The sequence below is a fragment of the Podarcis cretensis genome (assembly GCF_951804945.1).
Source record: "Podarcis cretensis genome assembly, chromosome: Z".
NCBI lineage: Eukaryota > Metazoa > Chordata > Lepidosauria > Squamata > Lacertidae > Podarcis > Podarcis cretensis.
Genome location: NC_137184.1, coordinates 31,937,019 through 31,952,365, shown reverse-complemented (window position 1 = coordinate 31,952,365; position 15,347 = coordinate 31,937,019). Strand labels below are relative to the sequence as shown.

The 15,347-nt window shown below is 43.5% G+C and overlaps 1 protein-coding gene across 1 annotated transcript; it reads right to left on the bottom strand.

Annotated features, from left to right (window-relative positions):
* Nucleotides 1-4,683: 4,683 nt before the first annotated feature.
* LOC307207747 (uncharacterized protein) lies at nt 4,684-13,609 on the bottom strand. The gene is made up of 6 exons (XM_079961813.1): nt 13,086-13,609; nt 10,081-10,274; nt 9,579-9,737; nt 8,331-8,371; nt 7,137-7,242; nt 4,684-5,094 (listed from the first exon to the last, which is right to left on the bottom strand). Exons 2-6 carry the CDS (start codon nt 10,181-10,183, stop codon nt 5,063-5,065), a joined length of 441 nt encoding a protein of 146 aa, XP_079817939.1. The 5' UTR covers nt 10,184-10,274; nt 13,086-13,609; the 3' UTR covers nt 4,684-5,062.
* Between the last annotated feature and the right edge of the window lie 1,738 nt (nt 13,610-15,347).

The window sequence follows — 15,347 nt, the reverse complement described above, 5'->3', positions numbered from 1 at the left end:
CTTCCACAACTTGGCCTGGATATGTGTATGGAAAATCATTGCTGGAGACTGCTTGAATATGATTGTTGCATGGAGGCAGGGCAGTCTATTTTTTTTATTTTTTTTAAAATAATTTTTATTCGTTTTTCAAACACATAATAAAAACAAAACAAGACAAACAGAAGAAAAACAAGAAAATCAAAACACACAAAACAATTAAACCAATATAACTTCAAAATCATCATTTCATACCCTTCTTTCTTTTGACTTCCCCATACCTCCCCATCTCTGCATCCTTGTTTAGCGATTCTTTAGCAACCCTTTAGTCAATTGTCTTAATTCCCTTTCATAAAATTTCCTTTAGTTTTTTAGTTACTGCTGCAATTCTCTACCTCTTAGCCCCTGACATCTTAACATTCCTGAATTTTACAATAGTTTTTAAGATATATTTTAAATTTCTTCCAGTTCTCTTCCACTGTCTCCTTCCCCTGGTCGCGGATTCTGCCCGTCATCTCAGCCAGTCCCATAAAGTCCATCACCTTTGTTTGCCATTCTTCCAGAGTAGGTAGTTCTTGCAGGAGGCAGGGCCGTCTAGCATATGCGGCACCAGGGTGCAAAGATCCGCCCAGCGCCACCATCTTGCTGCTGCCACCGCCACCGCCTCCCGAGTAGTAATAAATGCTACTTTCACGGAGGGAAGACAGGGGGTATGTGGCTGAGGAAGGGAGGTGCTGCCTTCATGCAGGGGACACTGGGGTGTGTGGCTGAGGGAGGGGGATCCTACATTCAGGCAGGGGAGACTGGGGTTGTGGGGTGAGGGGGGTAGATGCTGCCTTCACGCAGGGGAGCCTGGGGGCAAAGGGGAGGCCAACCTGCCAAGCGCCCAGGGCAGCACTGCACTGCTCCTCCTGGTGCCATTGCCATTGTCCCGCACAGTGGCGTAGCGTGGGGGGTGCAGGGGGGGCCGGACGCACCGGACGCAACATGGGGGGGGGGGCGCTCGCACTCGCAGCTCTCTGCCCCTACCTGGCTCACTCAGGGTTAGGGGGTGCAAATTACTTGCCTTGCCCCGGGTTAGGGGGTGCAAATTACTTGCCTTGCCCCGGGTGCTGACAACCCACGCTACACCACTGGTCCCGCACGCTCCGCTTTCGGGGGCAGCAGGGGCTTCTTAGAGGGGGATTGGGGCCCAAGGAGTTCGCAGGACAGGTAGCGGCCTCGGGCTTAGCCTCAGCAGGCTGCTCCAGCGGCCCGGGAAGTCAGCCTAGGAGAAGAAAATGAGCCTTGCCTTGCCTTCACCCCGTCCCCTGTCCACAGCCGATTGGCCAGCTGGGACTCTGGAGAGCTCCCACTGCTGCTGCCGCCACTAGCGCCCTTGACCAAGCCCATCCCCAGCCATAGCGATGCTCTTCGGCAGGGAGGTGTCTGGGTGGCTTCAGCAGCAAGCGCTGGTCGCCCACCTGGCACCCCCCCCCCCCAGAATTTGGTGTCGGGGTACTTGCACCCCTTGCACCCTCGGGTAAAGACAGCCCTGGATGGAGGACAGAATTAGGCAGGCCTTTTATTGGTTTGTATACCTCCTAATTAGCAAAATGCCTAACTAATAGCAACAGCAAATGAGATGGCAACACTGTGCCTGAACAATATGATGAAAGTTGGAGCTGCATGCTTTTATATTTTCTTATGAAACCTTTTCCCTCCTCATCCTTTTTAAATCATGAGTCTGGGGACAGGGACTATGTTTATGCTTGTCCTCAATGTGCTGCTTTCAGTCTAGATTCATTCTAGATCCTGTTGTCTGCAAGGGTGTGTGTCGTTATTTGATACACATTTGAAAACTCTTCTCTTCATTAGGTTATTCTTCCCTGCACATGCCTCAGGTGAAAGGAGAGCCAACTTGAATAAAATATTGGGGGGACCCAAGTAAGCTCTGCCCTGCATATTCAGTTGCATGATGTGATGCACAGACACTATTTGAATGGCAATGCCCATCAACTTTGGGAGTCCCAAACATTTTATTTGGGGGGCCTGAGGACCCCTTGGCCCCTATGTGTTGGCTCCTATGTCAAGGGAACTAAGAAGGAAGCGGTGGTGGCAGCTGTGTTGTACACCTACCCTTAATATAATTGGGCAGTTGTGGATATGCTCCCAATTGCTAGGACTGTTTTCAAAGGGGCACCATGATTGGTAATGTAGAATCAATGAGCAATGAACTTTTATTTTCAGAATGAAACCAGTTTCTTTCCAGGGGCAAGAAAATATGCCATAGAACTAGACTGTTGGTGTGTGGGCTACGTTGAAAAAACAAATCTGGAGTCTTCACGGATGCTGAAATAAAATGTCATGTGTTTGCATCCTGAGACTGACATTATTATTATTATTATTATTATTATTATTATTATTATTATTATGCAGGTTTGTATGTATGTGTGCCTGCATAAGTAATAGGTTTTTGTCTTACCCCTTTCCCTCCTCTACATAAAATTCTTCATATTTTGACATTCGGTTTATTGGCTGTTAAAGCACAGTTCTGTGGAAATTCCCACTACAGTCTTCTCCATGTACTTAAGATGGCACAGTTGTTAGTAGTTTTTCCCCCAGATTCTTTTTGCCATGTATGTGCAGCATGAAGAAAGTTCCACGCAGTCACTTCGCTGCCTTGCAATTGTTTCTATGCAGAACAATTCATACTGGCATCCATGTGCCTGCCCCACTGTGATAAATATAGCGGTCCAAATAACGCTTAAGTTCAGCCTCCCCATTTCGGCTCCTATAAATGAGTGGTTTATTTGAGCATTCATCCTGATTTGCTTGTACACAGTTTGTGCAGAGGTTAGATTATAGCCAGTTCTTTATTGAGAATTGCACAACCAAAATTAGCTGAAGGCAAGACCATGGAAACAGGCAGCAATGCAAACGAAAAGACAATAATCCCAGTAATAAATACAGAAAGATTTTAATCAGTACAACAAGGAAAAACAACACAGGCTTGCTGTCATGGGGATCAATGAAGTAGGTCATATTAATGCAGAAGGGTGCAGGATGGGGGGAATATGTTGTCCAAAATCATTATTGTTTGGGGTCTTGCTTTGGATAATCACCCCAGTCTAAACAGTTGTGGGGGTGGGGAACAGGGCATGAGACCTTCACTCCCTTACACAGCAAGGCCTATAGACTTGCATCATTACCCACAGTGGTCAAATGGGACGGACTATGACTTTTCTTGCTCCCCAGGTGAGTAAGCATTCTATGGCAGACGCCTTGCAGCACTTGGGGAAAAAACCATCACTTGCAATTAAGAATAGATGAATCTTATCCATTTCAGTTTCTCATTCACCTCCACCCCCACCCCAAATCTTCAGTTCAGTTCTCTGCATTTCCACATCAAGTTTGTATTATTGTTTTTTTTAACATGAAAACCCACCAGCATTTTAGTGAGGATTTATCCTAATACGCCCATTTGTGTATACACATTTTATATGAAGCACCTTCCCCCTTTATTATGCCTATTTGCATTTTATTTTCACTGATATGTGCCTTTCTATGCACATTCTGCCCTAATATATGCCTTTAGGTACCCTGGACTGCAAAATTCAGAGAACCATGGATTTTGAAGGTTGGCTGTGTTTCTGTACAGAGAAAGTGCATATTAGATAGGTTTGGCTTTTGATGTGAATTGAATCTAATCAATACCCTAACCCTACCATTGCAATAAGAAGTTAGTGAGCAGGTTAGGGGAGGAAGAGGTGGTACAGAACTCCTTCTCTGTGTCAAGCATACAATTGGCCTGCCAGAGGAAAGAACACACATTTCATTTACAGCCAGAATAGAAATGCCGTGGGCTGCTGAAAGAGGGAGCTCCCTCTCTTTCTTCTCTGCCAGCCTCTAGCAGGGTAAAGAATACAGCTCTGCAGGCTAATAAATTTTGTGGGCTTATTTTCAAGGCAGTCTTAAAACCAATAAGTTTGTATCCAACTAAGGTCTATTCAGAGTAGGTCCATGGAAATGAATGAACCTAACATGTCTAGTAACTTCAATGGAGCTACCCTGATTAGAACTAGTACTGGATAGTTATTTTATGAAGGAGTGTCTGCTTGCAACCAAGCATTGCTAAACATTGCAGAGGCCATTCATCCCAATGTCACTATCTTAATGATATTAATAATTTACATGCATATAATTTTATTAATTTAAAAAACTGCTGGTTTTATTCTGATAAATGTTATGCCTACTCCATTTTAAAGTTTGCTTTTTCTGATGAATATTTTACATTGTTTTTATGAAAACAGCCTACGGTTTTTTTGTGGATTAAGCAGCAAATAAATATATAAAATAAATGCATAAAAATAGGCATCTTGCAACTTGCTGTTCTTCCTCCAGTGCTTTTTTCTGAAGTCTGCTAACTGGAAGGGGTTTGCCTTTGTGGGAGCTTCACACAACAGCCAACTCAGGCTGTTGTGTTTTGACTTCAGGAACAAAGTTTATTCATGATGGAATCTGATTTTAAGCTAATTCAAGGCCCAGTTTAATTCACCTGCTGCCAAAGCAGGAGTGGGGAACCAGTGGCCTTCCAGTTGTTATTGGACTCCAACTCCCACCATCCTTCAACGTTGGCCATGCTGGCTGGTGCTGATGGGAGTTGTAGTTCAGCACCATCTGGAGTGCAATGTGTTTTGGTGGAGGGCATCTGGAGGGCAATGAGTTTAGGCTTTGAGCTTTGGAAGAACAGACTCTTCCACAACTTCCACACCCAGTTTAACGAAGGTGCAAGCTCTTTCCTTGAGCTGTCTCTCTTTTCCTCATCTGCTATGCCATGAACAAAGCCAACAGCTGTATCAGAACTGGTTTCTGTTCTCCACCATGGGGCTGTTGTGGTGATATGAAGGATTCTATCTGCAAGGCAAAGCAAATTCTTCTGCATAACCAAAATGGCATGGCATGATTCAAGGTTAACTGGTGCATTGAAGCGCAGCTGTAAGCAAGGAGCCCACATTCTGGACAGACTGGGTTTGAAGGCAGTCTCTGGGAGGCATTTGGGGAGACGGGCACGCATGCGCAGAGAAGATCAGTCGGATCCTGGCCTTCAGTTGGTAACACAGTACTTCCAGAAACAAGCTGGCAAAGAAAAGTGAAAGGGGGGGGGCAGTAAGGAAGAAGTCACCACAATTAATGGCAAGAAACACTGCTCTTATTTTGGGATGCACTAATTTGTCAATGAACCGCAAATTGACCTAAAGAAGTGGGTATGTGTGGCTAAGCCTGTGGTTAAAATTAAACAGCACAGGCCAAATACATAGCACCAGCAAAAGGTAAAGGTAAAGGACCCCTGACAGTTAAGTCCAGTTGCGAACGACTCTGGGGTTGTGGCACTCAACTCACTCTATAGGCCGAGGGAGCTGCCGTTTGTCCACAGACAGCTTCCGGGTCATGTGGCCAGCATGACTAAGCTGCTTCTGGCAAAACTAGAGCAGCAAACGGAAACGCTGCTTATCTTCCCACCAGAGCGGTACCTATTTATCTACTTGCACTTTGACGTGCTTTCAAACTATTAGGTTGGCAGGAGCAGGGACCGAGAAAAGGGCACTCACCCCGTCAGGGGGATTCGAACCACTGACCTTCAAATCGGCAAGCCCTAGGCTCAGTGGTTTAGACCACAGCGCCACCCACATCCCAGCACCAGCAAAACACTTCACTAACTGCTCACTTCATGTGACCGTATTCATACAAAAATGTGTGCTGAGTTGTGGGGTTGGGGATGGTTGGTATCACGGCCTCAGTATGGGGAGAGGCTTTAACCTTTTGTTAGGGATGGGCAGAGCTGCCAGTTTCAGTTTATCTCAGTTTCTCATTTTTCTAGACTCCGCATTTCCATAACAGTAGGGTTTTTTTAAAAAAAGAAACTCCTGATGTAAATTTATCAGTACAGTGGTACCCCTGGTTACATACGCTTCAGGTTGCATACGCTTCAGGATAAAGACTCTGCTAAACCAGAAATAGTACCTCGGGTTAAGAACTTTGCTTCAGGATGAGAACAGAAATCGTGCTCCGGCAGCACAGTGGCAGCAGGAGGCTCCATTAGCTAAAGTGATGCTTCAGGTTAAGAACGGACCTCCGGAATGAATTAAGTACTTAACCCGAGGTACCACTGTATTTTAGTGCGAATTTCTTTTAATATACACATTTTTGCATGCAGTTTTTGCCTTTCAGACTTTCTGCAATGTGGTCTTCCATAATGTAATTGTATTATTATCCATTATTTTCACCAATCTACTCATCTGATGCACATTTTATCCTAACGTATGCATTTTTGTATACATTACTTGGCTGGGGAACTGCACTACAATATTCATATAGGTATGAATGTCTTCCCTGTCCCTAGCCTTTGCCCCAGTCCAGATCCCTCCCACCCCTCAATCTGCTATTTTTTTGTTTTATTTTTAAAACCACTATTGTGTAAATAACATTCATCTTGTTTTCCCCTATGCATTTAGTCAGGGGTGGGCCATTTAGATGTTTCTGGGTTCTTGTATTGTTTCAGAAGGAGCAAACTAGGGTAACCAATACAAATGCATGCATGCAGAAACAGAAAAAGTAAAATGAAGCTACCATAGGGAGGAAAACTTGAAAGCAATTTATTACTTTTACTGTATTTTGTATATACTCATATCAATATTTTTTCATTTTTTTAAAAAAACAATTTAATAAATTTGTTGTTGTTGTTGTTATCAGTGCTTTTTTCTTAAAAAAATGTTTAGGGGTACTCTCATTTTCCTACTCATATTGAAATACTGTCCCTCAATGAGGCCAAACTTAGATTCACAAAATGTTTAGGGGTATGCGTACCCCTGCATCCCCCCAGAAAAAAGGACTGGTTATTATTATTAAAATAACAAATTAGATTCACCTTTAAATGAAAACTGAATTGAAATTCTTCTCCAAAGGACTGATTATTATTATTAAAAGAGCAAATTAGGTAGATTCACCTTTAAATGAAAACTGAATTGAAATTCTTCTCAAACCCTATTTGAGAATTCTATGAGGCCTCTGCCCAGGGACCTTACACCTGTACATGACCCAGAATTCTACCACCTGCATATTTTAGAAAGCAGTTCAAGTTCTCCTTTCAACCACATTACTGAGATCCAGAGGCATCTCACCTCTCTTGCTCGGCTTCTGAGGAGATTGGTCTGCTTTGACAAAGGCCTGGCTGCGGAACTTGTCTGCTGCTGCCAGCTTCCACAGAATGGCTTTGATATCCTCTACCTGAAAATTGAAGATGGAGAAATCAGTCCACTGGTAGTCCATGTCAGATTTGCGTGTATTCATTCATAAGACTGTTCTAACTCTGTGCCACATAATATTGCAATTCTCCCCTCAAATCTGCCTGGGAAGTTCGTATTTACATATGTGTTTTTAAATCCATTTCTCTCAAAATACACATTTCTACATTTCATCCTCTGACATGCATTTTTATACTACCAATCAGATGTCAGTGATATAGAAAAGGCATGTCAGAAAAGGGAGGAACAGACACACATAAGAACTATAGAAAAAAAACCAATCTGATTCTCTGGGTTAGGGATGGGCAAATCTGTTGATTTTTATTTCTTGATATTACTTCTTTCGCCAATTATAATTTCAGTTCCCCACATTTTCACATTAGTTTGTGATTTTTTTAAGTCCTCATGAAAATTAATCAACACGTTACAGACAAGTTCTGTTAATATACACATTTTTATATGCGATTTTGCAAAGCCTCCCCCCCCAATAGAATGTGGTTTTGTATGTTATTTTCACAATATATTCATTTTAATGCACATTTTATCCTGGTATCTGCACTTCTGTACACTTTATTTGATTGGGAAAATGCATTGCAAAATTCAGAGGTGTGCATATTGCAAAGAATGGCTGTGTTTTGGTTTCCATGTTATTTTGGGAACTGAATTCTCTAAATGCACTGAATGAATGCCATCCACATGTGGATACTCTATTAAAAACATGAAGGTTTGGGAGTTCCAGAGAAAAGAGCTAGTGTGGATGGATACAGGCTTTGGAGGCTGAAAAGGTAAATGGGTGATAGTACAGGCAACATCTAGCAGGATAGAAGCTGATTTATACTAAGTTAGGCCATTGGTCCATTTAGTTTAGTACTGTTTGCACTGACTGGCAGTGCAACTCCAGGGCTTCAAGGCAGGAGCTTTCCCTAGTCCCATGTGGAGGGGCTGTGGATTTAACCTGGGACCTTTTGCATGCAAAGCATCACATTTGCTGAGAGTAGAGATGCTATACGTATACAAGAGTGTCCTACATTAATCTGTGAAAAGTTGGGAGGGCATGTCTTTGACACTCACCAGGTTATCGGCACTGTCATCTTGCAGTGACTCCTTGACTCCTGCAATGACAGAATACATCTGGAAACGGCCCCACAAATAGTCAGAAAGAAACTGAGCTTTTGCCGCGCAGTTATTTTTCAAGCGGAAAAAAAGGAAGAAAGGGGAGGCAGGCAATGCCAGTTGGTAATTTGGAAAGCAAAATGAAGAAAATGTCAAGCACACTCTATTGTTGGAAGCAACTTTTTAAGGAGGAACTAATCTCAGTCCGAAACTGAGAACTGTAATGAGCATCATTTGCTGAGAAGGACAAATGAACACATTCTGGACATCACAAACAATGAAGGGGCAGGACCTATCTGGTCTGACAGTTAATGCCCCAGGTAACCAAGATAAGCATTGGAATCTATAATTCTATGATTCTATGATGCATCCATTCTTTCTGAACAAATCCTAACTGGATATGTATTCTGTGAGTTATTTATGGCTGCAGCTCTTATGCTAGTCGGCAAACAGCGGAAGGAATGGAATGTGACCTTATACCATCCAGATAAACACTGCAAAGAACTGAACAATAGAAGACAGTAATTAACTCTCCCAGGTTTGGAACAACAATGTATATGAAGGACTACACATGTGAAATGGGTTACTTATTTATAAAATGTAACATAGGTGCTTTTTCTAAGGTGAAAAAAGCGGCCAGCTGGAATAATGGTTTAACTTCAAGTGAAGGGTGTCAACAGTACTCCAAATAAGAAACCATGAGGCAATGTGTGGAAACGATGATGGTCATGCGTTTGGAACAGGAGCCGGAAACTTGATTTTAAGAAACTATATTACATTTAATTAATGTGGTTTGATTTGTAATAATTTGGAAAATTAGTAAAAATAATTCGGAGATAGCAAAAAAAATAAAAAAAAAAAATTAAGGGAACATCTTACTAGCCTAATTCAAGTATTCATTGATAACTTGCAGAGCTGAAGGGGAGGAGGAGTACAGTAAAAGAGGGGATTTTAAGGGTTTTTTTAGACCATTTGATTATTTAACATTCATGCAGATACATTTGTGCAGAGGTTATACGATGATGCCAGCTAGCGGATGTGATCCTGCACTTTCCATTACTATTTCCTGTCATTTTTCGTATTGGAGTCCCTGTGGTTAGAAAAGTGCTGGGATGATTGCACTAGAAAAGTGTGGGACGATAACCACATTTTGTGTGAACAAACAGCCCATCAGGAAGTGCCCCCAAATCATGTACCCACACTAACCGTTCCATTGTCTACTTTTCTGGACCTGATTAATTCCTTCTTCCAGGGCAGAGTGAGCTGCATTCAGATTCCGGGATGGACGAAGTCCAAAAGAAGCTGCATCATCAGGTATGAATCCAACAGCGTTATCCACCAAGTTAAAATCCGTAGGTACAAAATCTGGACAGAACATTTTAAAAAATGTGTGCTTGTAACTTTCCCACTATGGGAAGCAGGACAGATACATCAGAAGTTCCTTAATCTGGTGCTCTCCAGAAGGACTACAACTCTCATCATCCCTGACCATTGGGCTACAACTCCCACTGACCATGTTAAGAAGGACTGAAGACAGTTAGAGCCTGATAACTTATGGAAGGCACCAGATTAGGGAAGGCCAAGATGGGCCTTGGTCTGATCTAGCAATGCTCTGCTTATATTGACATGCATTTGTAGCCTAGCGTGAAACCATCACAACAGCACTGACCAACTTCCACCCCAAATCATAATCAAGATTGTTTCTTACCTTGCATGGCCTCAATGTCTGGGTAAACAGGATAGGCTGCTATGCAGCAGATAGATGAAAGTGCTACCATGACATACGCCAGAAGCTGGAACTGCATCTTCATTGTCCTCCTTTGCAGCTTGGCCAAACTGTGAGGATCTCGCAGCGGCCTGCGTGCTTGGACCCTCCTTTATATCCTCTCCACCCATCTATCTCTGCAGGATCAATATGTTATCATTTTGCAAGAGATTCTCATCATCCCAGTCATCCATCTATCGCAGTGACAGTTTGTCATCCTAATGCACCACCATCCTTTTACGCTTCCATTCTATCGTCGCTTGAACAGGTAGCCCTTAACAAATGTTTGGACTAGATCAGACAGTTCATTACTGTTTGGTTTGGCTGGGAGAACCTGGGGTAGAAATGAAACGTTGTGACGTCAATGACTCTCTGAAGTTAACAATGAGTTTGGCCTGGACTGAATGGAATGGACAGAAAAATAGATGGTACCATTTTATTTTATTTTTTTGTATATGCAAAATGCAAACCAGCATTTCCGCTTCACAGGATGTTACTGTGTAAAGATTACCCACTTCCCCTGCCTTATGAAAAGATCTGCAGAGGTGGACGCTTCTTCGTAGCAAATGCCACCTCCTTGATGATGCATTTCCTTTGTTTCCTGCCAAAGTTTTGCTGGAGTCAAGAGTCCATCCAAGCTGAAAAGCACAGTCTTATAAGCGCAGGGATGGGAAACACTTTTCAGCCTGAGGGCTGCACTTCCTTCTCGGCAACTTTCTGGGAGCCACGTGTCAGAGGCAAAAGGAGGTGGAGCAACTTTAAAAAATTACCTTTGTATAGTATAGCCTTACATGGCTCAGGACTGCAACACCTTAAGCATCGCCTCTCCCCATACGAACCAACCCAGACCCTGTGCTTGTCATCTGAGGCCTTTCTCTATATCCTTCATCCCACAGAGGTTCAGAGGCTGGCAACAAGAGAACGGGCCTTTTCTGTGGTGGCTCCCCAATTGTGGAATGCTCTCCACAGAGAGGCTTACCTGGAACCTTCATTACATGTCTTTAGGCACCAGGCAAAAACATTCCTCTTTACCCAGGCCTATGACTATTAAATATTATTATTATTATTATTATTATTATTATTATCTGACTGGGCAGCTCCCAAACAAAAATAGTAAAATGCAATACAACATCCCACACTAAAATCTTCCTTGAACAGGGCTGCCTTCAGATGTCTTCTAAAAATGGCATAGCTGTTTACAGTGCTTTTTTCTGGGGGGGACTCAGGGGTACACATACCCCTAAACATTTTGTGAATCTTTGCACTTTACTGTATTTATTTTTCCTGATTTGAATATAAAATGGTGATTTTCTTGAGTCAAAATGAGAGTACCCCTAAGCATTTTTTAAAGAAAAAAAGCACTGGCTGTTTATCTTTTTGACATCTGATGGGAGGGTGTTCCACTGGGAAGGCACCACTACTGAAAAGGCCTCTCTCTGGTTCCCTGTAACCTCGCCTCTCGCAATGAGGGAACCACCAGAAGACCCTCTGAGCTGGACAATATGGGTGGAGCACCTCCTTCAGGTATACAGGGTTGGAGCCGTTTAGGGCCTGTAAAAGGAGGGGGGGAGGACTGTTATTATGATGACTATTTTTTTATTAGGCTGTCTGTCAGTACAGTGGTGCCCCGCAAGACGAACGCCTCGCAAGACGGAAAACCCGCTAGACGAAAGGGTTTTCCGTTTTGGAGGCGCTTCGCAAAAAGAATTTCCCTATGGGCTTGCTTCCCAAGACGAAAATGTCTTGCGAGTTCCTGCGGGGTTTTTTCCCTTTCCCCCCCTTTTTCTAAGCCGCTAAACCGCTTATCAGCTGATCCGCTAAACTGATAAGCCGCTAAAAGCCACTAAAAGCCGCTAAACCGCTAATAGCGCTAATCCGCTAAGCTGTCAATGGGCTTGCTTCGCAAGACGAAGAAACCGCTATACGAAGAGACTCACGGAACAGATTTATTTCGTCTTGCGAGGCACCACTGTATGCTTTTTGCTATTGTATGTTTTTATCATTGACATTCCATAATGTATTTTAATTATGTATCTTTTGGTATATAAATTGAATTATATATATAATTATATACCCATCGTTCAGCCCAGACACTGAGGTCCAGTGTCGCAGGCCTTCTGACAGTTCCCTCCCTGCAAGAAGTGAGGTTACAGGGAACCAGGCAAAGGGCCTTTTCGGTGGTGGCGCCCACCCTGTGGAACGCCCTCCCATCAGATGGCAAGGAAATAAACAACTATCTGTGTTAAGTTGTGGGTTGACATAGCAGACGACACAGCGATTTCTCCAAAGCAGCTCTTTATTTTGTAAGCTGGAATAGAACTGACTAGCAAACAGCTCAGCCGGCCTGCTTTTATAGGCAGCCGGCTGTCAACATTGTAGCAACAACAACCCAGAGTTTCCCGCCTAAAATAACTGACGTGGACCTGAGTGAAAACTATCTACAGACCTGAGTGAAAACTATCTACAGTATCCCCCTGCTGGCCCAGGGTGAAACTTCACTACATAACAATCTGACTTTTAGAAGACATTCTGAAGGCAGTCCTGTTTAGGGAAGTTTTATTCTGCTTTTAGTCTTCAGTTGGGAACTGCCCAGAGTGGCTGGGGAAACCCAGCCAGATGGGTGGGGTATAAATAATAAAATTATTATGATTATGATTAGAGTAGCTTCTGCACACACTTACATACTTACTATCCTCCTGTCAGGCAAGCAAAACTCAGTATCATAGGAACATGTAAAGCTGCCTTATACAAGGTCAGATCATTAGCCTACTGCGTTCAATATTGTCAACCCTGGCTGGCAGTGGCTCTCCAGGCCTCATGGCCTGAGGTGTCCCACCCCCACTATAAGAGTCCAAGAAATTGATGCAAGGGAAGGCTACTAGAAGAGTCCCATTGCTACTAGAAGAGTCAGCTGCCCATTGCTCCAAGGTTTTAAAGGAGACACCCACCCTCCTGGAACAAATCAAGTTCTAGTTTCAAATAGTGTCCAGACAGATCTCCTCAACTGGAGGGACATGAAATCTGCAGCCCTCTCAACTGTTTTGTCTCCAGCATTGCTATTCACAGGTGCGTTATACCTAGCGGTTGTTGTGAGACCTACCCTCCCCAAGCTACTTGTAGCTTTCTCTATTAACCCTCAGATCAAAGTTCCTCCTTGCAAACTGGATCTTTCCTGTTCTTGCCAGCAGAACCACCACCTGTGCCTATTTCTGAGCTCCCCCCCCTTTTTTTTTTTGGTTCTGTTGTGACTTTAATGACTGTTAATTGGCTAGGTGATCTTTTCCTTGTGCTGGATTAAGAGGTGAAGCCAGTAATGCCAGTAGGGCTGGCAAGAGCAGCCAGCCAAGGAACGGATTAAAATTCCACTACTTTTCTAAACCACATGACTGTGAGTGTCTCTAGAATACATGCACATAAGAAGAACCTACTGGATCAGGTCAGCGGCAAATCCAGTCCAGCATCCTATTCTCACAGTGGCCAAACCAATTGCAAGCAGGACCAGAGCACAAGCGCACTCACCCCTCTTGTGGTTTCCAGCAATTAGTATTCAGAAGTATTTTCTTTTAAAGCCTTGTAGATTGATGGCCATCACTGCCTCCAGCTTGTGTGAGTTCCACAGTTTAGCTGCTTGAAGGATAACTTCCTTTTATCTACCCTGAACGATGGTGTTTTGCAAGAGGGATTCAAGTGCATACCAGGACTTTAGAGTGTGTCACTAAAAGTGGATCTAAGGCTTCTTGCTCCCCAGCACAAGAAATCCAGTGTTTTGAAGAATATTTATTTATTTATTTATTTATTTATTTATTTATTTTGCAGTCAGGAAAGTAACAGGCCAGTGCATTTATGTGTGAGGGATGAATGAATGACTAATAGAAAGATATGCAAATACCCTGCAAGCATATCAGAATGGATGCTGATTGTCATGCAACCGCCCCGCAAACAAATCACGGCAAATGCTCAAGGGGGTTCAGATGCAATCTCCGCACAAGTTTTAGGCGAGCAAATCAGAATGGATGTGCAATAAACTGGTGATTGCTATGCTAGGAACAGACACCAAAGCTCCAAGAGCATTCTTGCTTGTGGCTGCCTCTGCCACTTTCTGCTATTGTGTTTCTTGCTGGCTCCACAACTGAGCCATTATCATGTGGCTCTTCCGGCTGCTGGAAACGAGACAAACAGTCTGCATGCATCTTTCCAGAGGAGTCACATCAGCTGCTTACAAAACTCGTTTTTCACCCCTAACCTTGACAGGTTCATTTTCCCTTCCGCAGCACATCCCGTGAGAGGGATGAGAGAAGACAGATGAGTCAGAACAGTCATCCATCTTGGCCTGGAGTGTCCGTCATTGCTTTAGGCAGCTTGTCCTAACTACATCTATTCCTGTCCTGTATTTAATTTGCTTCTATTTACTGGCTGTCTGTTGCCATCAGATGAAAAATTATTGACGTGATCCTACCACTCTGGCTGGCTCAAGGCAATAGGAGGGTATCAAAGGAGCCCCGAAAGCTTCGTAAGCGTAGCTTCTGTTTATGATGATTTATATAGGACTCCCACTTCCAGGCACACTTTTTTTTTATTATGCGTTTATGATTATATGTGCTCTTGATGGTACTGGGGTGGTTATACGTGATTCTGCTTTCAATACTGTTTGTGCCTGCAGAAACTTCGATGTGGATATACTGCTTTGTTTTCAATCAGCCCATATCCTGTAGCTTCCTGCGGAAACCCTGTAACTTTTTACACCGCAGGTGTTCCAATTTATTTCTTGTCCTGCTTTCATTGCGCTTTAGAATAACTTGTGACTGGTCCAATATAAATCCACCAGCAATGCACTATTCTTGCATCAATGGCACGTTGCAGGAAATTACACCTGCAAATACACACACCAATTTGGACCACAGAAATTCAGTTAGGCTTTTCATGCGAACCTACCTAATTCACACTTTCTGAAATGATTGCTGTTGTTGTTGTTTAGTCGTTTAGTCCTGTCCGGCTCTTCGTGACCCCATGGACCAGAGCACACCAGGCACTCCTATCTTCCACTGCCTCCCGCAGTTTGGTCAAACTCATGCTGGTAGCTTCGAGAACACTGTCCAACCATCTCGTCCTCTGTCGTCCCCTTCTCCTCGTGCCCTCAGTCCTTCCCAACATCAGGGTCTTTTCCAGGGAGTCATCTCTTCTCATGAGGTGGCCAAAGTATTGGAGCCTCA